General features: G+C 33.4%; 1 protein-coding gene across 14 annotated transcripts in view; it reads left to right on the top strand.

Annotated features, from left to right (window-relative positions):
- DISP1 (dispatched RND transporter family member 1) overlaps positions 1-26,746 on the top strand; it is a 243,168-nt gene that overhangs the window by 127,361 nt on the left and 89,061 nt on the right. For 5 of the 14 annotated variants that reach the window (XM_074262656.1, XM_074262657.1, XM_074262654.1 and 2 more), the window contains one exon: positions 12,552-12,625. The exons of 7 other annotated variants lie outside the window; for them this stretch is intronic. In XM_074262656.1, the coding sequence (XP_074118757.1) occupies positions 12,614-12,625 (12 nt within the window). In that variant the 5' untranslated portion in view covers positions 12,552-12,613. Of the gene's footprint in view, positions 1-2,739; positions 5,172-12,551; positions 12,626-26,746 lie in introns of those variants that run through there. 2 more of the 14 variants (XM_074262659.1, XM_074262671.1) reach the window with 2 other exon arrangements.

Raw genomic sequence — 26,746 nt, 5'->3', positions numbered from 1 at the left:
AAGTCAATTTTAGAGATTATAAATTGTCCTTAACAGGTCCTTTAACCCTGGTGTTCTCAGCCTCCAAACTTCAGTTTCAGTCATCTGTAATGTCTGGTAAGGTCCTTCCCACTCTGTTTCTTCTAGGACTTAATAAACACCCAATCTCCTGGAATTGCAAACTCCAAAAGTGTTGTCTGAGTCAGCAATCCTTGCTTCCTAAGGGCTGAAAGGGATGAGAGGACATTATCAATAAATAATTCCTTAAAAACTTATCCTTTATTTTAAAAGAGACTTTTTCTCTTTTTTCCTCCCAAATAAAATAAACCAATCTCCTATGGGGAAAGTCCCAGATCACTTCTGGAAACAGTTCTAATTTTTTAATAAAGCAGTAGACAAACATTTGGTCCAAGCCAATTTAAGTCTCTAACATCAGTTTAGTAATGGTGTTTCTTAAGAATCTGATTCATTCTTTCTACATTTCCAGATGCCCTGTGAATAGAATTGCTGCTCAATTAGCAATCCCTCCCTATTGTTATTATTATTTTTTGCTGAGGCAATTGAGATTAAGTGATTTGCCCAGGGTCACACAGCTAGGAAGTATTGAGGGTCTGAGGTGAGATTTGAACTCAGGTCCTTCTGACTTCAAAGGCTGATGGTCTATCCTCTGCACCAACTAGTTGCTCCTCCCCATTATTATTTTTTTTAAATGAAACTTTACAAGTAAAATATGCTCCTTTATTAGAATTAACAGTATCTACCAATCCATATTTACTTTGTTTTACAATTACATATATTCCTATACACCAAATTTTCTTGCTTTTACTTCTTTGATAGAGAACCAAGATCTTAAGATTCAGAATATAGGTAATATCTAAATAACTTTGGGCCAAATTTCACAAAATTTATACCACTTATCCAGCTGGGCTGACAAAATGTTAAAGCACATTGCTCAATATGCAATTTAGCAAGCAACATAGTAGCTTAAACATATTTCATCTGCCAGGTTTCTTTTCTTTTTTTTTTTTTTTTGATGTGGCAGTTAAAAACTTTTCCCTATCTCAGAAATAGTACTTCCTCTTTTTAGCTAAAAGCTATTTGCTGAAGTACAATTATGTACTAAACAAACATTTTAAGATTCCAAATAGCCAGATCTTTTCCTTTGTAATTCAGCTGAGAGAAACACATAAGACAAAACACACACACACACAATTTTTCTAAATCAATCTAACTCCAGTTCTCCACCTTGGGGTGGAGGCAAGGAGGGGAGTTCTGGACCTGAAGCTTTAGGAGCCCAGTATTGAAAGCTCTTTTGAATTTATACCTAGCTCTCCAGAGATGGACAGTTCCTCAGAGTGGGGCACCTGTCCAAACAAAACAACAGTGTTTAATCCCTATAAATTTTCATACTTTAACCCAATTCTTCCTAAAGAGCTATCCTCTCTGTATACTAGATAGATTTTTAGAGCCATCTAGATTGTTCCTTTTCACAATATCTTATCCTCTCTAATGGAAGACTCACCTGATCTTACCAAAGGAAAATAGGAGTATCCTTACTGACTCGAACCACTTAGAGTCTTTCAGTATTAAAAGGAAATAGGATCTTTTTACAGACTCTTAACTATTTAAATTCTCCCAATCCCAATCTCAGTCACCCAAGTGGCTCACCAGTTTTTAGCAAAGGGAAAGTCCTTTTATGGATCTAACCACTTAGAGTCTCCCCTCTTCACCAGTTTCTTGCCCTACCTGAGTAGTGTACAACTTACCTGAATGATTTTTTCAGCTTATTTATCTCCTGGCCCAAATTAATTCTCCATGTTTACTAGTTCACTTTTCATTTTTGCTTTCTCCCAGTGTCTCTCTTCCAGGAATTTACTTGATTGGGAGTAGGAATTCTAAGTCTAAGGACTCCCAGAGAAGTCTCCAGGGGGCACCTGCCCAAGGATTTGGTACAGGAGAGATCTCTCATGAATAGGAAATATCCCAAATGAGCCCCCAGAACTATGGGGGACAGTTATGACCCCAACCCAAAATAAAATTAGAGTTTCTCAAGGTAGAAAGCAAAAAAAAAAAAATTATTATGGTCTTGTAAGAAAGAGCAACTCTCAACAGACAAGGTGTCAGTAGAGGAGTGCAAACTGCAAAATACAAAACACAAGGTTATATGGACCCTAACCAGAAGCCTCCCCCATCCCCCCAATGTTTTCTTCCATTGTCTGGGGGAGTTCAAGCTTACACCTAAACATGGAAATCTACCCCAGAAACCAAAGAATACTTGTAAATAATAAATTCTTTACCCATTAAGCATTTAAATGCTAAAATGCTAATTAAGAGTGTGTATGTGTGTGGGAAATAGGAGGGAAATGTTTGGTCACCTAGATAATAGAAAACCTGCAGCTTTTAGCTATAGCTCAACTTGTTATTACAAAGTCTCAAGTTACAATTAGAGCATAGGTCAAGGGCATATTCTTATGAAAGGTCTTTACTCAGTTTATCCCATTCACCTTCTTTGGGGCAAAGTTTGTTCTTTATAATTTCTCATGAATCCTTTTTGTTTTGTGGTGGTTCTTAACATTTACATCTTTGTTATTGCATCTATTGTTTTCCTAGTTCTATTTACTTTGTTTTGCATTAGTTCACACAGATCTTTCCATACTTCTTTGCTGCCTTCTTTTTTTTTTTTTTTTTCCAATATATGGGCAATTTTTTCCAGTTCTTTGCTATTATAAAAAACATTTTAATGAATATTTAGAATATGTAAAGCCATCCTTTTTGTCAGTGTCCCAGGGTTTATGCCTAGTGGTAGAATTTCTAGGTCTAACTTTAAGAATATTTTAGCTACTTATTATTTGCATTACTCCAAATTTCTTTCAAGGATAATTATACAAATTTCTTTCTAGAAAGGTCACAGATTCACCAACAATGCATTAGTATGTCTTTACATAATCCTGTCAATACTGATTTTCTCCAATTTTTATCATATTTGCCAATTTGCTGGTGTGAAGTAAAAAACTGCACAGTTGCTTTGCATTTCCCCTATTCTTGGGGATTTGAAGCTTTCTTTCATATGGTTATAAATTTATATATATATTTGAAAACTATTTGTTCATATCATTTGGCTATTTATTGGAGAGTTGGGAGACATTAATATAGATCATTGCTTGAACTGCAAGACCTATATAGTCTTAGAGACTTGCCTGTGTCTGGGAGAAGTTAAGTCATTTTTCTAAAGTCACACATCTGGAATGTATATGTCATAGGAATATTTGGACTTAGGTTTTCTGACTCCAAGGTTGGCTGTCTTTCCATTTTACCATATTGCCTAAGAACAAAGAAGCAGAAACTATTCAAAAAATATAACAAGTAATAAAAAGTGGCCTTCGGTTCTATCTATATTATACTAATTAAGGAAACTAAGTAAAGGTGAAAGGGAAAATAATGGGAGAATGAAGTTCAGAGGGAGAAGCTGGGGAGATAGGTACACAGTTACCCAAAAGCAAGAGCGTACAGAAAAGAAGATACTGAGAGATGAACACAGAAGGCATAGGGATATGGAGAAAGAAAATGAGAATATTGAGATTGACCTTTAAGGTATTCTCATTTTATAATCTTTTCTGAAATTACTAATAAAAAAGACATCTAGCCAAAGTTCTGTGTTAGGTTCATTCTTATTGGCATAAATGGGGCTATTATCTCTTGGTAATTCTTGGAAGAGCAGTTGAAATTAGCTTGAGGAATGGAAGGTCTCCACCTTTATCTTAGTTATATATAGCTGCAAATGGATTCTTGAAAGCAAGGGGCTCATTTTAACAAGAGATAATTATTTTTAAATTAACAGAGAATTAAAAAAGAAAATTTCCTTGAGGAACCACAAACTAGAAGGGAAAAGGGAAGTGAACAAACCTATTATTTGTCAGACATTGTTTTGAGCATTTTACAAATATTATCTCATTCAATCCTGATAACAACCCTGTAAGGTAGGTGCTACTATGAGCCCTATTTTTATAGTTGAGGAAACAGAAACAAACAGTGACCAACTGATTTGCTGAGAATCACATAGCTATTTAGTATTTGAGATTGGATTTGTATCCTGTATCCTGGCCCAGCTCTGAATTCACTCTGCTTTGAGATCCCTAGAAGTTAAATGGCTGGCTAGACTGGTAAGAGCCTTCTACAGAAGGTGGAGTTTGAACTGAATCTTGAATAAAGCCTGACTATCAAGAGGCACAGGAGAGAGGAGAATTCCAGGCATGGGGCCAGTCAGTGCAAAGCCTTGAAATTGGAAAATGGAATATCACACGGGAAGAACAGTTTTAGGCCAATCTACCTGAATTGTGTATGTAGGGGGAAGAAAAGTTTAAGAAGACTAGAAAGGAAGGAAGGGTCCAGTTTGGGAAAGGCTTTAAATGCCAAATAACATTTTATATTTGATCTTTGAAGTTATAGAGAGCCACTGAGTAGATGAGATATTTAGTGATGATGGTGAGCATAATATGGTTCAACACATGCTTTAGAAAAATCACTGTGGTAGCTGTGCAGTGACAAAGTCAAGGAGACCAATTAGAAGACTTTTATATTAATTCAGATTAAGGGTAATAAAGGTTTGAAATAGGTTGTAGCTATATGAGTATATATATTGACACATGAAAATATTGAGTGTTTATATATATATATATATGTGTGTATATATAATATTGTGAAGGTAGAAACAATAATATATGGCAATTGACTGAATGCATGGGGTAAATAAGAGAAAGGATCCAGAAAAGATGAATCTGGTTACTGAGAGGATGGGAATATCTTTCACAGTTGTAGGAAATTGTAGAAGAGGGATGTTATGGAGATAGTGAAAGATTATGAATTTGGTTATGGATATGTTGAATCTGAGTGATTCATAGGACAACTAGTTGGAAATGTTCAATGTTGGGTGGTTGGACAGATAATAGGAGAACCAAGAGAGTGATGTCACAAAACTTTAGATAGGAGGCGGTTCACTAGTAAGATAAGATGATCAACAATAGCACAGAAGGCTCAAGGATGAAGATTAAGAAAAAGCCTTGAGATTTTGAAATTAAGAGACAATTTATAACTTTGGAAAGAACACTTTCATTTGAAATAAGTTGGAATCCAAATTGCAGAGAGTTCAGAAGAGTGAAAAGTAAGGAGCCTAAGCAAATTTTTTCTCAGAAAAGGTAAGTAGAAATACACGAACTTAGCTAGCAGGGATGGTAGCACTAAGAGAAGATTTTTATTTGAGGTTGGAGTGATATGGAATTTTTTGTTTATTTGTTTTTTAGAACAAACTGGCAGCAGGGAGAGAACCAGTAGGGAGAAAGAGTAAGGATGAAAGAAAGAGTAAGCCTTCTTAGCTTTCTTTAAGACAACTCAGTCACACTATCTCCTTTGCAAAACCTTTCCTGCCTCCCCTTAAGTGCCCTTTCCCCCTGGGGGTATGTGAGGTGTTCAAGGAGAGCTAGTATCTCTAGTGTGAAGGCTTTTCAGGACTAATTATCCACCTTTGGTGTCTACCTGGCATTCAACACTCACTTGTGGCTCCAAGAAGCTGTAGCATGGTGGCCATAATCCAGTAAACCATCTGGGCTGATGGGCTAAACCAGGATTAGGGTAACCAGTGGGTTTCAAACCTATCTTTGAGATAGGAAATTGACTTCCATGTGAAGACTTCTTCCAGTAAAATGGAAAGATAAGAACATTTGAACCTTGAGAAAGTTACAAAAATTTTATTTATAGAGTAAAGTTTCTTTATTTCTTTATTTTAAAAAATCCAGTTTCTTTTGTTTTTAAAATGAGGGGATTGGAAAGTCCCCTTTAATTCTAATTATCTAAGTTTAATAACTTGCCATTTGAAAGCTGTATAATCTGGGGCAAATGATTTCACTAATCTCCCTGAGACTTGATTTTCTCATTTGCAGTCTGCAAATATTCAAAGAATCTATAGAATCTATGATTTTTATTGATGATGAGAAATTGGTCTTAATAGATAAATGCAAAAGAGTTATTTGAGGCTCAAAAGAGATTAATCTCAGCTCTTCACTGGCCTTCACTCTATACATCCAGTCAATTGTCAAAACTTGCTCCTATATCTTGTTCACAATACCTCTCAAATCCAACTTCTTACCACTAACAGAGCCATCATTCTAAATCAGACCTTTAGCATTAGGCCAGACTCTCTGCATTCTATATTAAACCCTCACCATAATAGAGCAGGCCTCTGCCATTCTAAATCAGACTCCCACCTCTCTAAATCATCATTAGTAAACACTTTACATATATTATCTCATTTGATCTTCATATTAACCTTATGAGCTAAGCACTTATTTCATTTTGCCAATGAGGAAACTGAACTTAAGAGAGTCATTGTCCCTTGGCAGCTGATAACTGTGTCTGAAATGGGATTCAAATTTTTCCTAACTCTAAGACTGGCACTCATTCATTTTTTTTTTCCAGAAATTTTAGTTTTTTTTAATGTTATACTCTACCACCCCAAGTTTAATGCTTATAAGTCTCTTGCTGGCAGGGACTGTTTAAAATTCTTTTGTTTTTGTATTGCCAAGGTTAAATGCAGTACCTTGAACTTCATAGGCACTTAATAAATCATTGTAGGTTGGGCTTGAATTCAATTAGTGTAATAAATCTTTCCATTGTGCATGCATTTCCTTTTCTGTTGGATGAGCAAAAAAAGAAACATTGTACATTGATTTTAGGAGTTTGTATTGTTTAAATACTTGTTCTAGTCTCTGTTTTTTAGAAAGCCCTGTTTAGAAAGGTAGTGGTTTGAGATTTATCTATAAACTATATGAAATCAGAGAGTCCTAGAGAAATTTGACATCCCCTTCTAAAGGTACCAAAGGTTAGCAGCTCATGTCATTGATTTATCTGAATACAGGAGAAATTTTCAAGTTCTTGTTTGCTAACAGCTAAGCAAAAAAGACTGACTCTTTTGGATTGGAAGGGCTGTGTTTGAGCAGTCCCTTAAAAGAAGACAGTTTGGTGAATAAATATTAAATTTATGCTCAAATACAGTTTTCTTTTTCCTTGTATATTTCAGCCTTCATTAGGATGTCAGCAATGCTGATATCAAATAAAACCTTCTGTAAGAACTGTGACAGTAGATGTTTACTCAAATGCCTCAGAATCCTTTTGTGTAGAAGAAAAGTAGTCTGCTGATTTCATTTTCCTAATCAGAAAAGGTGGGGGTATAAGTGCTAAACAAAAGAAGAAAAATGCTCTTATTTGCATTACTTTTAGAAATCCCTTGAAAAAACAGAAAGGATTAAAGTTTTCCCTTCTGTGTCAGAATGTAGACTCATAGAAAAAAAATCTCCTTTTTCCTCCTCCCTTCTGTTTTTTTTTTTTTTTTTTTAAACCCCCTCACACCTCCCAATTAACCAGCAGCCTTATTTTCTGGATAGAAGATATATTTGTTAACTTCCCAGATTATTGTTTTGAATTGCTCCTTTGGTCTTTCACCACTTACCTTCTTAATAGATCACTAGCAAAATAATAATAATAATAATAATAAAAAACCTTTTGGTTATGTGCTGGCATGTTCAATAGCATTTGATATTTTTAGTTATCAGGATATTTCCAGAATGTTAATTTGGTAAAAATTTATTTTTATTTCATAGCTCATGCTATCTCAGGAAAAGAGAACATTTTGGATCATATAGGAACTCTGCTTTTACTTGATATAGGCATGGTTCCATTAGTCCAATTAGGTGATTAATTGGATAAAGTGCCAGACCTGGACTCATCTTTCTGAGTTCTCCCACTAACTGTTTGATCATGGGCAAGTTACTCAAATTTGTTTGCCTCAGTTTCCTCGCTTGTAAAATGAGCTGGAGAAGGAAATAGCAAAGCTCTCCAATATCTTTGCCAAGAAAACCTCAAATAGAGCCATGAAGAATTGGACATGAGTAAAGACTGAACAATTATAATGACCACATTTTTAAAAAGTAGTACATTTCTTAGATTTTTCTGGATATAGATTTAGAGATTCTAGAAACATGCTAAGCGAGTTATATGTTTGATGAGAAATGCTAATCAAATATCTTAATATTATCTTTTTTTAAAACATGTAGACATTAAAAAAATAAACTTAAAGGAAAATGGCCAATTTGACAAATTTTATTTTCAGAAAGCATTTTTATAAAGTTGAAAATGTTCTGTTAGAAATATAAGAAAATTTTGTCCTTTTTCTTACTTTTCAAAATGGGTTTGATTAAGGATGCATGTAGTGTTAATGCCTATACTGGAAAATGTTCACCTGTGGTAAAAGAATGTGTGTCTAGTAAATATGTTTATACAGCTGCAGTAATGTACCTCATTACAGTGTGCATTTATGGAATCATGTAATGAGCCTCATTTCCAAACAACCATTAATTTTGGCTTGGAAGTAGCTAATTAAATAATAATTTTACTTTACAATTCCAGACTATATAAATAATATATAACATCATTCTAGACATCAGCTTCAAATGCTAATGTATGAACTTGATAGTAATTATGTGTTGGCTTATTTCTGAAATAGTCCAGACATTTTGTAAAAATCTTTCTTTTTTATAAATTATACTTTAATTGCATAAAACACCTAATATTTAGTAGACTTTACATAAAATTTTATAGCATTTATAGAGAATCATTTGTCATACTTCTGGTAAAATTATTATTCATTAATTTGGCCTGTGAAACCATCCTTTCCATTACTAAATTATATTTACTCCATGGGCTTATTAGTATTAAATAAAATATATATCATTCAGACTTAGCTTATGGAAACCTTTTTTTTTTTTTTTAAGCCTGAATAAATAGAAATTTTAAAATTAAAAAAAAAAAAAAAAAAACACAACCTTGGCGTTTTTCTTAATGTTGATCACAAGTAGTTTCTTAATTCAAATTAAATAGGAATTAGTTATATTTCTATCTATGTAAAGATTAGATCAGAGATTTTAGAATTGCAAGTGATTTTAGAGATCAACTAGTTAAAACTCCTCATTTGATAATTGAGAGAAATTATGGTCAGAGAAGGAAAATGACTGGATGTTTTTCAGAAACTTAAACATTAGTTTTTGTCTTCTAAAGAAAATTCACCAAATTCTTCTTATGAGATAAATATAGATTTAATTCCCAAATTTGGGAAATATAAATTAGAGTAGAAAACTTATAGACTCAATTTCACTAGATAATGTTAATATAAATACCTGAGCATCACCAACTTGCATTTATACTACAGATATAAGAATGGGTCAATATCAGGAAAATAAAAATAAGTAAACTTTCATTATTATGTTACTAGTCAAAAAAAAAACTCTTAGAAAAATATGGTACTATCTTTTCGAAAAACCTGAAAAAAATCTTTATCGTAGACATTACTTTCTTTAATAAGATATTATGTCTATATGTGTATACACACACACATACATACACACATATATACAAATGTATCTATGTGTTTTATACATATAAATAAAAAAGAACTAGCATTAATTTGATGTAATGTACTGAAAACTTTCTAGGTATTACATACCAATAACAAAATAAGCTCCAAATGAATAATTTAACATGAAAGACAATTTAATCATTAAAAATCATATTAGAAGGATCTTCATTAAATCATAATCATTAAAAAAATCAGAGAACAGACAATTCATTTCTATAGGATAAGAATATGTAAATAAACAAGAGTTAGAGACCACTAGACACAAGAAACATTTTTGATTATATAAAATATAAAGCTTTTACATAAATAAAATCAATGCAAGTAGATTGAATGGGGGGAAATTTTTGCATAAAGTATTTTAGTCTGTTATTTGAGATATATAGGGAATTTGCACACTACCTATTTCCCAGTAGATAAAAAGTCAAAGGATATGAGAAAGTTTGCAAAAGAAGAAGTATGAAATATTAATAACCATAATATAGCATGTTCTAAATCACTATTAAGAAAAATTCAAATTAAAATAATTCTGAGATTTTATCTCATATTCATTGTTAAAGATAATAAAAAAACAGAAATAGCCATTGTTAGAAGAGTTATAGCTTTTTGACAAATATATTAGTCTATTGTTGGAACTGTGGATTATTCTAACTATCCTGGAAAATAATTTGGAATTTGGAATTCTCACAGTGACCTTGTGAGAAAGGTCACTAAATTAATTATATCTTTTGACTCAATGATCTCATTGTTGGACATACCCTAATAAGATCAAAGATAGAATTATCTGTATAAACTAAGGTATTCAAAGCAGTATTTTTGTGGTAGTAAAAAACTGAACAGAGGTGAGAGGTCCTCAATTGATTTTGGGCTATAGAAGAACAAATTGTATTATATAAATACAATGGAACATTGTTCCATTAGAAACAAAGAGTGAGAAATTTAGAGAAATGTGAAAAGATTTATTACAATAATGTATACAACAAATTTATTCATAGTGAATTAAGTAGAATCAGGAGAATAATATACGCAGTGACTACAATAATATAAATGAAAACAATATTATAAAAAAACTATAAAAACTGCAAAACTTAGATTTTAACTGCATCTACCAATCATATTCCTCAAAAAGAGAGGTGACACAATACCTTTCTTATTAATTAGGAGCTCTTAAACTGTAGTTTTTAAATAATTTATACACACACACACACACACATACACACACATATATATATGACATATATATATGTGTATAACATATACACATGCATACATAAGTGTATATATGTATATACACATATGTATATATCTATTTTCAGTATTTTCCTTTGTAATTCTATATATTTTATATGTAGTTAAAATATTATTCTGAAATGGCAGTCATGATACACAAAGATTAAAAACTTCTACTCTAGATAGAGAATTGATAGTTAAGAGCTGTGACTGTAGAATGCTGTATACACAGTGTTTATCAGTTGGTTTTATTTAAATGTTTTCATTTACTGCAGAAGAGGGTTTAATGTTGGAATATATGTGGGCATGAGTGTGCTATATAAAAAAAGTATCATTAAAACTTAAGAAATGTAGCATTAATATATCTTAGATCCAAATAGTGATTGTGCTATTTATTATCCCTGATTCTGATTAGTCCTCTCAAAAATGAACATTTCACTTCAGGAGGGAGCAAATAAAACAGTGTGACTAAATTATTTCAAATCTATTACCATTCCAGAAAAACAAAGTCCTTGGTGGATATGTAGTATGGGTGTGTGTGTGTGTGTGTGTGTGTGTGTGTGTGTGTGTGTGTGTGTGTGTGTGTGTGTGTGTGTGTGTTCCATATAATAGGTGATGTTATTATACATGTTCAACATTAGAAAGGCAGATACTTTCATCAGGGAAAATTACATCAAAGAATTTACGTTCCCATCTGCTCTGCAGATTATATTACATACATTTCCCTACATACCACAGGATGTTTTCATCTGATTTGGAACTCAGACCTGCTGTATGTGTTGTTCCCCCCATAAGAATGTGAATTCTTAGAAAAAAAGGATTGACTCGCTCTTCTATTTGTATCCTCAGTACTTTGCACATTGTAATCACTTAATAAATGACTTTTTCAATCTTTTTTATATTCATTCACATTTTCCAGATGAAAAAACAAAGTGAATTTCCAGCATGAACACAGATAGGATATAGCAAAGCTCAAGGTTCTAAGAGAATCATGGGATCAAATCTCTAGAGATGTAAGTCTATGGAAAGTTTATTAAATCACATCCTCTCATTTTATAGGCAAGAAACTAAGGCCCATGCTCTCAGTGAATTTTCATAGCGTCAGCTAAGCATTCCGTATACTACTTCTAGAGGAGCAGGTAAATCTGAGAGATATTACTAAGAGAGAGCCAGCAGAACTTTAGTGACCCTTTGCATATAAGATATATTCTATCAAAATATTCAAAGCAACATTTAAAAAATCTGTATGTTATAGGGGTGTTAGAGCTGATGGATCTTTGTTTCCCCAAGTCTCTTAAGGATTTGCCATTTCCCTCTCACTCTCTCTTTTAAATGAACTTTACAAACAACACAGGCTTTCTAGCTTATAAAACAATTCCTTGGGCTTGATTTGAGAGTTTGGCCAGGGTAAATCATTCTACCAAAACCTGATCATTTCTGGATTAACTAATAAAATCAAGTTTCTAAACTTGAAAAACAGAGGACAGATTTTGATTAATTGAAAAAATAAAATTCAATTAAAACTCAAAAAAGTAGAATTTTATATATGTATTCACTAGGAAGTTTATTTGGCCTAAGAAATATAACCTATCTGCCCCTGGAAAGATCCATTGAGAAGAAGAACCTTTGGGTCAGAATCTTGTTTGATATGGTTTAATTTAATTCTGTAAATATTTATCAAAGTTTTCCAAATTATAAGGCAATGTGCTATAATCTGATGGATCTAGAGAAAATAACAAAATTGTCTTTAGCCTCAAGGAGATTGTACTTTTGTGGGAGGAAACAAAATTAGCACAGATAAAGAATTCAATTTGGAGTTAGGTATTTTTAAGGAAAATTTCTGCCTAGCTATGATACCTTGATAATTTATCTTTTTCTACCCTAGGGTAGATAGAGAGCTGGGCCTGAAGTCTTGAAGACTCATCATGAACTTGTCTCCCCATTAAAATGAAGCTTCTTGTGAGTTGAGGTTTTTGGTACTTATATATCATTACCTAGCATAATACCTGGCATATAGTAAGCATTTAATAAATATTTGTTGATCGGTTGATTGTGTATCTTTTTTTTTTTTTTTTTTTTTTTTTTCTGGTTCTGCTCACTTCACATAAATATTCCTATGGGTTTCAGAATTCTTTCCATTCATCATTTAATATAACATTTTATTTAGACATTCCCTGACCCGTAGACATCTACTTGGTTACTGGTTCTTTTCTACTACAAAAGTTTTGCTATGAATGTTTTGAAGTATATTAAATCCTTCTGTCTTTTATAGGTTTGACCATTTTAGTCATGTACTTAACATAACTCCAAATTATTTGTAGCACATTGACAAATCACTTTAAAGTTGGGTAATTCTGGATGATTTTTTGTATGTAGTGAATCTCTTCTACTTATTACTTTCAGTTTCACAGGGTGCCTTTCTAATTCTGCTTCTAGATTTAGACTATGTCTTGTCTGAGGATTTGTATCCTCTTTGTGTTAATCTCAAAAAAAAAAAAACCAAATGTTGTAGAGAAAAGCATTTCAAGGTTTTAATTAAATGTGAAATACTTTGGTTCTTGTAAATTATTATTCATTAGTGGTTTGAAGTAACTTTCATACATATACAACAACCTTGACAATACTGTTATTCTGAAACACAGATAGCATGGTCAAGAAGATGAATAGACTGTTTCCTATGTTGCCTAGGTCATTCTGGTCCAGGTTTCCCAGAGTTGCAGGATGATTGTATCAGGAGACATAGATTCTGATTTTCTTAAGATAATGTCTGGCTGTGTGAAAGAGATTTAAGCAAAGATATATGGAGTTGAAAGCAAGAGAGCCTGAGTCATGGAGTCAATTAAAATTAGATTTATAAGTAAATCACTAATAGTAAAGTTAGGAGAAGTAAACCAGTAGAACTCTAGAACCTATAGTCTTCTCAGAGTTGTAAAATAAGAGTCGGAGATTGTAGTTCAAGACAGTCAAGATACTGCACTATTTTCTTCAATTTGTTGTGTATGTGTGTATGGCAGAAGGAGGTAGTATGTGAGAAAGGAAAGAGAATGTGTGTGTGTGTGTGTGTGTGTTTGTGTGTGTGTGTGTGTGTGTGTGAGAGAGAGAGAGAGAGAGAGAGAGAGAGAGAGAGAGAGAGAGAGAGAGAAAGAGAGAGAGAGAGAGATGGATGAGAGAATGTGTGGGTGGGTGACAGAAAGAGAAACTGTGGGGAAGAGGGGAATTAAAATATGTCATTTGGGAGAATGAATACTGATAATAGAAAATGAAACAAAACATTAGGAATAAATTAAACATTATTAAAAAGGTTTCTGTTAGAACAGCAGTAACTGAATATCTAGTTTTTAATTAACTATAGAGAATCTGTATTTCATATGAAGATGCACATTTAAACCACACAAATAGGAACCCATGTCTATGAAGAAATGTACCAGGTGGCAGGTAGATAACATTTTGGAGGCTTAATCTAGGGTGGATAGTAGATCTGAGATATGATTTACTTAAGTTACAGTTGCTTTGAATTACTATCATTGACAGCTTAGTGGAGGCTACATTAAAATTGGGGGTTATGATATAGCAATTAAAAAAATTGGTTTAGTTTTCTGGTTTTCATAGGCTATATATACTTATTATATATTATATATATGTATATGCATATATTCATATATATATCTTGCTATAATGATCTAAGCAAATTTGATTTTATATAATTATATGTGTTAAAATGAATCTATATACTTGCCAATTAGGAAAATATGTATCATAGCTACTTGACTGTAGAACCAGTATTCAGCTTGCCATAGTCTCTCCCAACTCTAGTCCATTCTTCACTCAACTGTTAAAGTGATCATCCTAAAGTGCTGATCTATGTCACCCTCCCCTCTCCCCCTAATCAATAACTTCCATTAGCTCCCTTCAAGATCCTTCAAGATCAAGATTCTTGATCCTTCAAGATCAAATCTAACACCTTTTGCTTGGTGTTCAAAGCTCTTCAAAACTTGCCCTTTTCCCTTTCTAATCTAGCTATCTTTTCTTGGTATACGGTGTTAAGTATGGGTCCATGCCTAATTTCTGCTATACTAATTTCCAGTTTTCCCAGAAGTTTTTGTCAAATAATGAATTCTTATCCCAAAAGTTGGGATCTTTGGGTTTGTCAAACACTAGATTGCTGTAGTTATTCATTATTTTGTCCTGTGAACCTAACCTATTCCACTGATCAACTAGTCTATTTCTTAGCCAATACCAAATGGTTTTGGTGACTGCTGCTATATTATAACTATATTATAAAGCAGCAGTCACCAAAACTATTTGACCAAAACTATTAGATCAGGTACAGCTAAGCCACCTTCATTTGATTTTTTTTCATTAATTCCCTTGAAATTTTCGACCTTTTATTCTTCCATATGAATTTTGTTGTTATTTTTTCTAGGTCCAACTTGTCATTTTCACTGGTAATACTCCATGCATGGAAAATATTTTCTTATCATCTCTTACTTCCTAGCTTTCCTGACTTTCTTAAAATCCCATCAAAAATCCCATCTCCTTCAGAAAACCTTTCTTGATACCTCTTAATTCTATTGCCTTCCCTTTGTTGATTATTTTCAAAGTATCTTGTCTCTGGCTTGTCTGCATTTAGTTATTTGCATGTTGTCTTTCCAGTTAAATAATGAGCTACTTAAGAATAGGGACTATGTTCTGTTTTTCTTTGTATCTCAACACATAGCCTATAAAGGCATAATATGTGCCTTGCACATAGTAGGCACTTGATAAATATTTACTGATTGACTATTCTGTGGACTTCTTAAGAGGATGTAAAATAATGAGCAAAGCATACAGGAAGGAAGATGATGTAATTACTGTTTGAGTTGCCTGAAATTTTGGGGTATTCCAAGAATCCCAGGGAGATAAATAACAAGAGGAATACTTGTAAGTTAGTTATTAACTGCTCCCAAGTACCCATTCTTCTGCTCCCTCTCCTATCTCCAACCTTCTTCCAACAGGAGTTGATGGGTGAATTTAAAGCTCTTGTAGTGAGAACTAAATGGCAAAAGAATTGTGTAAAAGATCTATTAAAAGGGGAGGTAGCCAGTGTTGGAGATGGCGATCTAGTGCTAGTATCCTCATCTCTGGCACTGATCTATTAACAATATAGACATTGGCTTACAATACGGGACAAGCTGTCATTCAGGCAATATAACTGGAACAGGGGAGGCACTATGAATAATTAGTCTTTTCTCAGGGAGACATGATTGAGAGATTAGCTTGACTAGGACCCTTATTTGAAGTTCCTCTCTGCTTTCCAGTATTTCCAGCTGTGAGAGAAAGCCTTCAATTTTGTTCTAAAGTTGGAGAACTTCATGATCCTTATTACACCAACTCAAGTCCTTGGGGTCGAAGGGTAACTATACAGTACCAGAATGTCCAATGCCTGAAGAATCTCAGGGAGGACGTTGTGATTATATGAGTGGGATGTGGGGTATCTTGAATCACCTCACCCTTGACCTTGTTAAGAGGAGTCTTTGAAAATTACTTCCTCTAAGCAATAAATTGGGAAAACAGTTTTATATTTAAAGGTTCTGATAAAGGCCTCATTTCTAAACTATATAGAGAATTGACTCATATTTGCAAGAATTCAAGCCATTCTCCAATTGATAGTCAAGATATGAACAGACAATTTTCAGATGAAGAAATTAAAACCATTTCTAGTCATATGAAAATATGCTCTAAATCACTATTGATCAGAGAAATGCAAGTTAAGACAACTCTGAGGTACCACTATACATCTCTCAAATTGGCAAAGATGACAGGAAAAGATAATGATGAATGTTGGAGGGGATGTGGGAAAACTGAGACACTGATACAATTGTTGGTGGAATCGTAAATGGATCCAAACCATTCTGAAGAACAATTTGGAACTATGCTCAAAAAGTTATCAAACTGTGCATACCCTTTGATCCAGCAGTGTTATTATTGGGCTTTTGTCCCAAAGAGATCTTAAAGTAGAGAAAGGGATCCACATGTGCAAAAACGTTTACGGCAGCTCTTTTTGTAGTGGCTAGAAACTGGAAATTGAGTGAATGCCCATCAGTTGGAGAATGGTTGAATAAGTTATGGTATATGAATGTTATGGAATATTATTGCTCTGTAAGAAATGACCAGCAGGATGAATTCAGAAAGGTTTGGAGAGAGACTTACATGAACTGATGCTAAGTGAAATAAGCAGAACCAGAAGATCATTATACATGGCCACAACAAGATCATTTCTGACGGATGTGGCTTTTCCCAACAATGAGATGATTGAAGGCAATCTCAATGATTTTGTGATGAAGAGAGCATCTACACCCAGAGAGAGGATTGTGGGAACTGAGTGTGGATCACAATATAGCATTTTCACTTTTTTTGTTGTTGTTTGCTAGCATTTGTTTTCTTTCTTGTTTTCCCCCTTTTTGATATGATTTTTCTTGTGCAGCAAGATTATTGTATAAATATGTTTATACATATTGGATTTAACATATATTTTAACATGTTTGACATATATTGGATTACTTGTCATCTAGTGGAGGGAGTAGGGGAAAGGAGGGGAAAATTTAGAACTCAAAGTTTTGTTAGGGTCAACCTTGAAAAATTATCCATGCTTATGTTTTGAAAATAAAAAGCTTTAATAAAAAAAATAAAAATAAAGGAAATTTCTTCCTCTGACAAGGAGGCTCTCAGGATGACCTAAAGAAGTTATAAGACACTGCCATTATATGTTATGAAGATCCATAGTCCCTATGCCTCACTGTGATAGTCATAGTACTGAAGAGTGGAAGGTTTGATGAGTGTGGCCCATTGAACTTTGAATATGAGAATTAAGATGGATCCATACATCATACCATGAGTTTAGGATGCCTTGATGTGACAGGAAGGCAGCCAATGATTTTCATTGTTGGACCTGCAGTGTGAGGATGGTAGAATCACCATAGTTGAAGATTCTAAAGAATTTACTTTTTAAATTTTGTTGTTGTTGTTAACTATTTTGAGTTGCTAGAGCCAAGGGATTTCTATATTTCCCCAGCCCAGGAAAAAAGTGGTAAATAGAATGAACTACAGGAAGATATTGGAGTAATTTTTGATAATCTCATCCTATTTGGGAAGACATTGAAAGAAAAAAAGCAAAGGCCTTGGTTACATTGGTTAGAAAATCCTAAAGTATAAGACTCAGAATCAGTAAGTATCAGGTTTATATAATATGTTTGTATTTCAATAGAGATTAAATATTGGCTCTTTCCTTCTGTCTTTGTATCCTCAATGTTTAGTTGTGCTTCTATATATCATAAGTGATTGGTAAATATTTGTTAAATTGAATGGAATGGTACTGAATTGGCAAGCACTTAAATTGAGTACTGCAAACCATAAGTGAAACATGGTGTTGGATTGCCATCAGTTTGGTGTGCATTACTGAGCATGAATACCCAATATAGGGCCCTCTTCTATAATATTAAAGATATGTGGTTTTGAAGGCACTTTCTGACAATTTTGTATCCTTAAGGTAGAAGAAGCTCGGGAATTGATGGTGGAACATCTTCTGTCAACCCTAAGATAAGCAGCAAGTGTATGGTTAAAGGCAAATCCTATTGACATGTGCTGCTTCTCTGGAAAACTTCTGCAGAGGAACCTCTTATGACCTCTTGTAATTGTAAGCAAATTGAAAGCAAAAAAAAGAGGAATATAAACATTATTCTTAGGCAATTTGAAGCATTAGGTCATTCTGGACAGATTGGAGTCAGAAAGAACTGAGTTCTAATTTGACTTCCAATATTTTTGATAGCTATGTGATTTTGGACAAGTATTGTGATCTGAGTCTTAGTTTCTTCCTCTGTAAAATGATAGAAGTAATATCTGTAAAATCTGCTGATTTCACAGAGTTGTGATAATAATAGCCTAAGGGATGTAAATGTAAAAGTAAATGGTATTGTTATTATCATACATATATACACAGCTAATTCAAATAAGGTATTACTTGGTAATATTTGTTAAATATTTATTACATGTAAGGATCTGTGAAAAAGCATGTTTGGGGCAATGAAGATACTAGTTTAAGTACAGTAGAAGTTTGTGTAGGAGACTAGTAGTAGATAAGGAAAAAAGATAAACTGAGACAAGATTGTGGGAGAGCTTTGAATGCTAGCCAAGTAATTTTGGAGTTATCCTGTAAGCAATGGAAGTCTGTTGAAAGTTCTGTAATTATTAAGAGAAATGGAAAAGCATAGTTTTTAGCTTTTTTTTTTTTTTTTTTTTCCTTCCAGGAAAGATATATATTTGGTCAGAGGCTAGGGATGATATAAATGAGTTATATGTTTTTTTCATAAAATTTAAGAGTAATTTACTTCTGTGTTTTCATTCTTAAATAAATACTTGCTATCGTCCCAGACTGCTTTTAAGTTCCCATTTTTGTTGAGTGAAGAAATAGGCAGTTTGAAAGGTTTTTAGCTATGTTTTGCTTCAACTCTCAGTTTAGGCTTGTTTGTCACATTGTCACCTAATTAATCCTTAGGATAGCAGCTCATTTAACAGTAAGACTTTTGGAAAATGACAACATTCTGTAGTGTAAAAGGTCAGGATGCAGCATCTCATAGTGGAAAGAGTATTAACTAGAAGACTAAGCCTTAGGGTTTTGGTCCAGTACTGACAGCAAACTGATTTTGTAACCGTGGGCAAGTCATACAATCTCTCTGAGCATCATCTTAGAAATAAAAAAAGAAGGAAGAAATAAAGGAAGGAATGAAGAGAAGGAGGGAGGAAGGAAAAAAAGGAAGAAAGGCAGGAAGGAAAGAAGGAAAGAACTGATGAACCTTGCATATGAATCCTTTCCCTGCTTACTTAAAAGAGTTATTGTGAGGATCAAATAAGATAGAGGTTATGAACCTTATAATCTGCACAGTGTGATTTATCTGCTAAATAATGGTCTTGTGTTCATTTATTCAAAAAAATATTGTGACTATAGAGAAAACCCCCTCCCAAATCAAAGTTTATTTACTTCCTGTTGTCTGGAGGGTTATTATCTAATTTAACTCTGACATTATCCTTTCTTCACTTAGGTAAGAAAAGCTAAGAAATTTCATAAAACCAAGTTTCATAAAAATAACAAGTCAAAAGGTTGTTTGTGTGTGGGGAGGAAGAGGGGGGGAGAGAGAGAGAGAGAGAGAGAGAGAGAGAGAGAGAGAGAGAGAGAGAGAGAGAGAGAGAGAGAGAGGGAGGGAGGGAGGGAGGGAGGGAGGGAGGGAGGGAGGGAGGGAGGGAGGGAGGGAGAGAGGGAGGGAGGGAGGGAGGGAGGGAGGGAGAGAGGGAGGGAGGGAGGGGAGGGAAGGCAGAAGAGAGAAAGAAAGGAAGGGAGGGAGGGGGGAAGGAGAAGAGAATGGGATTAAGTGACTTGCCTACAGTCATACAGCTAGGAAGTATTATGTGTCTGAGATTGATTTAAACTCAGGTCCTCCTGACTTCAGGGCTGGTGCTCTATCCACTGTACCATTTAGCTGCCTCCAAGTCACAAGTTAAAAAGGATCAGGAATGTCCCTTCTAATCAGGAAGAGAGTTCAGGTATTTTCAATCCAGTAAATATTTGTTGAGCTTGCCCTGTGTGCATAGCTCTGTTCTGGGAACTAGAGAATATATGCAGTTTAGATATGAAATCTTCATGATAACTTCATGGAAATTATAGTCTAGTGTGGGACTTGTTAGCCATCTTTGTGACCTAAAACTCTTTAGTACCTAGTGAAGACTAGTCATAAAATAAAATCAACATAATTACAAAGGAAACCAATTATATTGAAATTCAATTATCAACATATTTTATTGTCTCTAGGTTAAGAACTCCTGGTCTAGTAAGTAGCTAAGTTATTAGTGCAGATGCTTGTAATATATATTACTTGTCAATTCATTAAAGAATTGTAAAACAAAGATCTATAAGATCTTTGAGGAAAAATCCTTACCAACAAGGCCTATTGGTAGCAGCCATATTAGAAAGTGTTGAGTAGTCAAGATGAGGGAAAGTTTCATGGAGTAATTGGCATTTAAGTTGGATTTTAAATATTTTGGGTAATAATGGTTTAAGACATTCTGGGGCTGTCATAACATTAAAAAAAAAAAAAACAACCCCCCCACACAAAGGATCAATAATTGTTCAAAAATGGGCTATCAAAGGTTCAATTTCTATTCCATTAAATAGGTCAGTTACTGTGACAACTCATTGAGGAGGAAGGGAAAGGGAGAAAGAGATGGCCTTTCTTGGGAGACTGTTATAATGACTAGAACTAGATAGGAAGGAGGTCTGTTTTTGGCACATAGGGACAAGAACTTTGCCAATCTCCGCTTTAGATCTTCAGAAAAATTCCCTTTTATTAAGAGTCCATCTTGGTATAATCAATAGAGTATTGGACTTGGAGTTAGGAAAACCTGAGTTTGAATCCTACCTGAGACACCCATTTATGAAACCCAAGGCAAGGCATTCAACTTCTTTGTCTCAGTTTAGCCATCTGTAAAAATTAAGATATTAATAACACATTTCACAAGAACATTTTGACAAAACTATAGATTTAGAATGAGAAAGATTCCTTGAGACCAGTTTCCTCATCTTTCTACTTGCTGGAAGAACTGGACCTTTATAATTCCTTCTGCTGGTTCATAGACCCCTTACCCCTCATGGACTTAGGGTCTCCTGAATCAACAAAGTAATGTGTTCTTAAATTTTATTTGAAGTGTAGATCATCTCTATGACTTTTTGAAGTGACTCTATGCTCTTTGAAGATCCTAGCTAACCAGTGTAGAATATTTTCTATAAGCTAGAAAAACGTAAGAGCTAAAGGAAAATTCTTTCAATGCTGGCATAATAGCTAATAGTGATTTAAAAAAAAAAATGCAGGGTGGTACTTTATCTGCTATCCACAGGGAAGGCAGATGGAGCATATGTTCTTAAATCTGTCTAACCCCTCAATGCATGGCTTGCTTCTGCTAACAAAAATACTACAAAACATGCACTGCCATTTTTATAAAAACCTTTTGAATATGATTTATGTCTTATATAGACCATTAGAATTATTGAAACCAAGACCTATCATAAAGGATTTCTTCTGATATTAGGGGAGGTATAGGATCTTTTTTCCTAGAAGCTAGCCAGGTCTTCAGAACCTTAAGTATAAAATGGTCAAGAGAAAAATGGAAAAAAAAAAAAAAAAAAAAAAAAAGCCAAATTCTCAAAAATATTAACTAGTCATTCAAATTAATGAACCCAATATTACTTTTTTTGGATGATAATGATGATTAGCTTGTACTAAACTCTGACATCATGTGAAAATGTAGAATTTGGCAAATATTATATTTATGTTATTCAAAGTGGAAAACATGGCTCTTTTCCCAGTGATGCAATGGAATTTAGTTTGGTGTCTGATATAAAAAATTAAGTTACATCAGTTCACTGGGATATTAAAATCATCTCTAATTTAATATTTTTTTAAGTGTAACAGCTATATTTCTTTTCTTAGCAGTGAGATTTTGTTCCATTAGTTGTCTTATCTTTCTTAATCACAGCTTCTTTGAGCAACAGATCACATTAGTTTTAGCATCAGTTTCCAGTGTGGTATTTTAAAGAGAGAGATACAAGAGTTTTTTATTATTTTTAAAATTATTTTTAATAATAGTTTTTTATTTTAAAAATATATGCAAAGATAGTTTTCAACGTTCACCCTTGTGAAACTTTCTGCTCCAAATTTTTCTCCTTTCCTTATCGCATCCCCTCTCTTAGACAGCAAGTAATACAATATAGGTTAAACATGTACATTTCTTTTAAGCATATTTTCTACATTTTCATGCTGCACAAGAAAAATCAGCTCAAAAAGAAAAAAAAAAAAAGAAAAAAAAGTAAGCACAAAACAAAAAAAAGATAAAAATACTATGATGTGATCCACATTCAGTCCCCATAGTCTTCTTTCTGGATGCAAATGGCTCTCTCCATCACAAGTCTATTGGAATTGGCCTGAATCATCTCATTGTTGAAAAGAGCCACATTCATCAGAGTTGATCATTACATAATCTTGTTTTGCTGTGTACAATGTTCTCTTGGTTCTACTCACTTCACTTAGCATCAGTTCTTGTAGGTCTCTCCTTTCTGAAATCCTCCTGCTTATCATTTCTTAGAGAACAATAATATTCCATTACATTCACATACCATAATTTTTTCAGTCATTCCTTAACTGATGGGCATCCACTCAGTTTTCAGTTTCTTGCCACTACAATAAGGACAAACACTTTTACACAAAGTGTAAGTGTTTCCCTTTTTTATGATCTCTTTGGGATACAGACCCCATAGAGACACTGCTGGACCAAAGAGTATATACATAGTTTGATAGCCCCTTGGGCATAGTTCCAAATTGCTCTTCTCTAGAATGGTTGGATCAATTCACAACTCTACCAATAATGTATTAGTGTCCCAGTTTTCTCATATCTCCTCCAACATTTATCATTATATTTTCCTATCATCTTAGTCATTCTGGAAGGTATGTAGTGGTACCTCAAAGTTGTCTTAATTTGCATTTCTCTAATCAGTAGTGATTTAGATCATTTCTTTTATATGGCTAGAAATGGCTTTAATTTTTTCATCTGAAAATTGTTCATATCCTTTTACCATGTATCAGTTAGAGAATGGCTTTGTATTCTTATAAATTTGAGTCAAGTTTTCTTCTCCGATCCTTTCTGCATTAGTTTTGTTTGTACAAAACCTTTTCAATTTAATATAATCAAAATCATCCATTTTGCATTTCATAATATTCTTCAGTTTTTACTTGGCCATAAATTCCTTCCTTCTCCATAGATCTAAGAGATAGATTATTCTTTGCTCTCCTAATTTGCTTATATTATCACTTTTTATGTATACATGATAAATGCATTTTGACCTTATCTTAGTATAGAGTGTTATTACCTAAAGATTTTTAAAGTAATCCTCACATTAACATATCATTCAGTAGGGCCTACTAATCTAAGTGGTAATGGGAATTTATAATATTTCTTTATCCCTAGTAAAATTGACTCCTGTAGTATGATAGTTATTGTTAAACTTTTACTAAAAACTGGCAGTATACTAAGTTTTATGTATTATGTAAAATTATTTTCTGCCAAATACAATTTCAGTATAAGCAAGGTTATAAGAGATAGATAAAATGGTTATTTTCTCTAGAGGTGTGAAGGAAAAATAGAAAAATGAACACCATCACCTTTGGGGTAATTGTGATGATCTAAAAAAAGAGTTTCCTAAAAAAAGGAATATGAATGAGTAGAGATGTAATTAAAGGAAAATTGTATATTATTATCATTTTTATTGAAAACCTATAATTTATCTTTTTTTGCTTATAAAATATTAACTTTTGAAGGAAATAGAAATTTAAAGCCCTCTATTTTAATTTCATACATTATACTCTAAAGCTAAATGGTTTACTGATCTCACAGTAAAATTTTTCCTTTTAAAGAGTATTTTTTGGTAAGCTCTGATTTTAAATAAAAACACTTTGATCTCTTTGGTATACCTAATGTTGCTATGTGCTTTTCCTAATGTAGTGGGTGTGGGCTTACAGTGATGCCAGGTGAGCTGGTGGAAATCATTAAAATTACTACATAGGTTGTTATAAAATGCCCTGTTCCTCTATTTGAAGTTAGCCTAGATCAAAGGGATTGGGATTTAAGTTTTTTAAAAAGGAACTTTTTTATTAAAGTTTCTTGTAGGATGAGAGGTAGAGAGCATAATTGAGTTTTAAAATTCACGGAATACAGCAATATGAGTATATTCCTATGTACAAATTAAGTTGCTATCCAAAATTCATTAAATCAAAGGTACATTACATTTATGCTTTGAAGTCACGGACAGAAAAACATTTTTCTTGAGATGTTGTGTGAATATTAATTAAGAATCTGAGTTGCAATTTTTCTTTAGAGCAACTAAGGCATGTTTCCCTCAAGAGGGAAAGCGTCTTGAGCACTAGGAGCCTTGAACTATTTCATCAGTCTTTCTACATAACCTTCTTATTGTACTTGCCTTAACAAAGAATGCAGCCTAGGGACTTGTCTGTAGGAAATGTCCAAATGCAGTTTGTTAAAATTTATTGTGACAAGTTTAACTATATCCTCCCCAAAGGGGTCTTAAATATCTTTGTCCTTAAAGTTTTATAGTGCTAGGAAAGGTTGTGGTCATAATGACATGGTTGAGGGGCATTTGCTTTATTTCTTTTACTTTTCCAAGATGAAAAGTACAATGTAGGTAAGATGGGGTCAGCAGTTCTTGTTAGCATAGGTTGGATTTTTTTGGAGGGGGTTGCTATACAAGTTACTGATTCTAGGACTACCAGTTATTAATATTTTTTCAATTACATATAAAAACAATTTTAAACATTCATTTTGTGAAATTTAGAGTTCCAAATTTTCTCCCTCCTGCTCTTCTCTCTTCTTTCCCCTCACTAAAATCACAAGTAGTTTGATAGAGGTTTTGCATGTGCAACAAGATTATCAGTTATTATTAACATACCAAACATATATCCATTTACTTTCATTGCAACTATTGTTCATTTGGACAAGAAAGGTAAGATGATGAAAGTAAATAGAGCCATCTTTACTATTGAGTAAAAGACCTATTCCCCCTCCCCCCCAATTTAAGATTGGAGATCATTTTTAAATCTTAGACATAGTTCTGTTTGCTTTCATCTAGGGACTAAGCTTAAGCCCTGGGTACTGGATACTGAGTTTTACTTTTTCCAAAGGGTGTGGATATGTATTACTAAGATAGCAATTTGACACTGGGAAAAATGAATACTGTTGCCTAATATTCCATAGGGATAGGAAGGGAGAGTGAGTGCATAATATCTTGTAGATATGGTTAAGGGCTAGTGTCAAAAATATGTAACTAGATGTGATTTGAAGATGTTAAATGGAGTGCATGGGTAGAAATTTTTGGTGATCGACCCAGGGCATCTGAAATCAATAAGAGAAGAGGAGGGAGGAAAAAACTTGTTGAGTGATTGAATAAAGCAGATGGTTTAACTTTGAATAAAACAAGGAATTTGCTTATTTCTCTTTTTCCTCCTGAACCTCAAATGCATTTTTCCTCTCATATATTTTATCTTCTAATTTAATAAAACAAAATAAAAACTGAGATTCAGAAATGCAGCATAGTTTTTCTGTGCTTCTCTTGGATGTGAGGATACATAGTTAACCTTTTTTTTTTTTTTTTTTTTTTTTTTTACTCTTCCATGAAATGATTATAACATTGCTTCTTTGTTTCAGATCTTACAGACGACTTATTACTCATTACTCTCTAAATAGGAATTTCTTTGAGGTCTTTTGCTGAAAGAATATTGTCTAAATGCTGGATGTTGTAAGCAATTCACTGATAGATGTGGTCATTTTTTCCTCTTTTTAAAAGCAAAGGTCATTTTTATGATAATCTTTCAGCACATTTTTGGCTTCTTTTGATAAAACTATTCATAATAGCAGATGACACTTTTTTTCTTCATGCCATTACATATTTCAGATAGTATTTTCTATTAATTAAAATTATGTAAACTTTGTTTTTGTTGTCCTGAAAGTCTTCTGGGAATACTCAATATTTGCCTTCTTCCTTTCTTCATTTCTTCTTTCTTCCTTCCTTCATTTTTTTCTTCCATCTCTTCCTCTTTCTCTCCCTTTCCCTCTCTCTCTATCTTTGTATTTTCCCCTCCTCTCCTCTCCTTCTCCTTTTTCCAAACCTACAGGATGGGCTTTAGTGCCCAGAATTGCCCTGCCTTCTAAATTTTATGGGATGAGTATACCTGAACATACTTCAATCTTTTTTCACCAGATGTGGAGCACATTTTTTTCATGTGGCCATTTTTACTCTCATGATTCCCAGGTGGAATTTGCTGAGCTTTATGTCGTGAGTTCTTTAAATATGGTGAAATATAAGTTTACCTTCTATGTTTCTAAATGCAACATGTAAAATAGCATTTTATACAGGTACATATCATATGTATGTGCTTGAGAAGGATATTTGTAATAGAATTACAAGAATAACCCTGCAACTCAAGGCTGTTA

The sequence above is a fragment of the Sminthopsis crassicaudata genome, chromosome 4 (assembly GCF_048593235.1).
Source record: "Sminthopsis crassicaudata isolate SCR6 chromosome 4, ASM4859323v1, whole genome shotgun sequence".
NCBI lineage: Eukaryota > Metazoa > Chordata > Mammalia > Dasyuromorphia > Dasyuridae > Sminthopsis > Sminthopsis crassicaudata.
The sequence above is the reverse complement of the archived record's forward strand: the minus strand, read 5'-3'. Positions and strand labels throughout refer to the sequence as shown.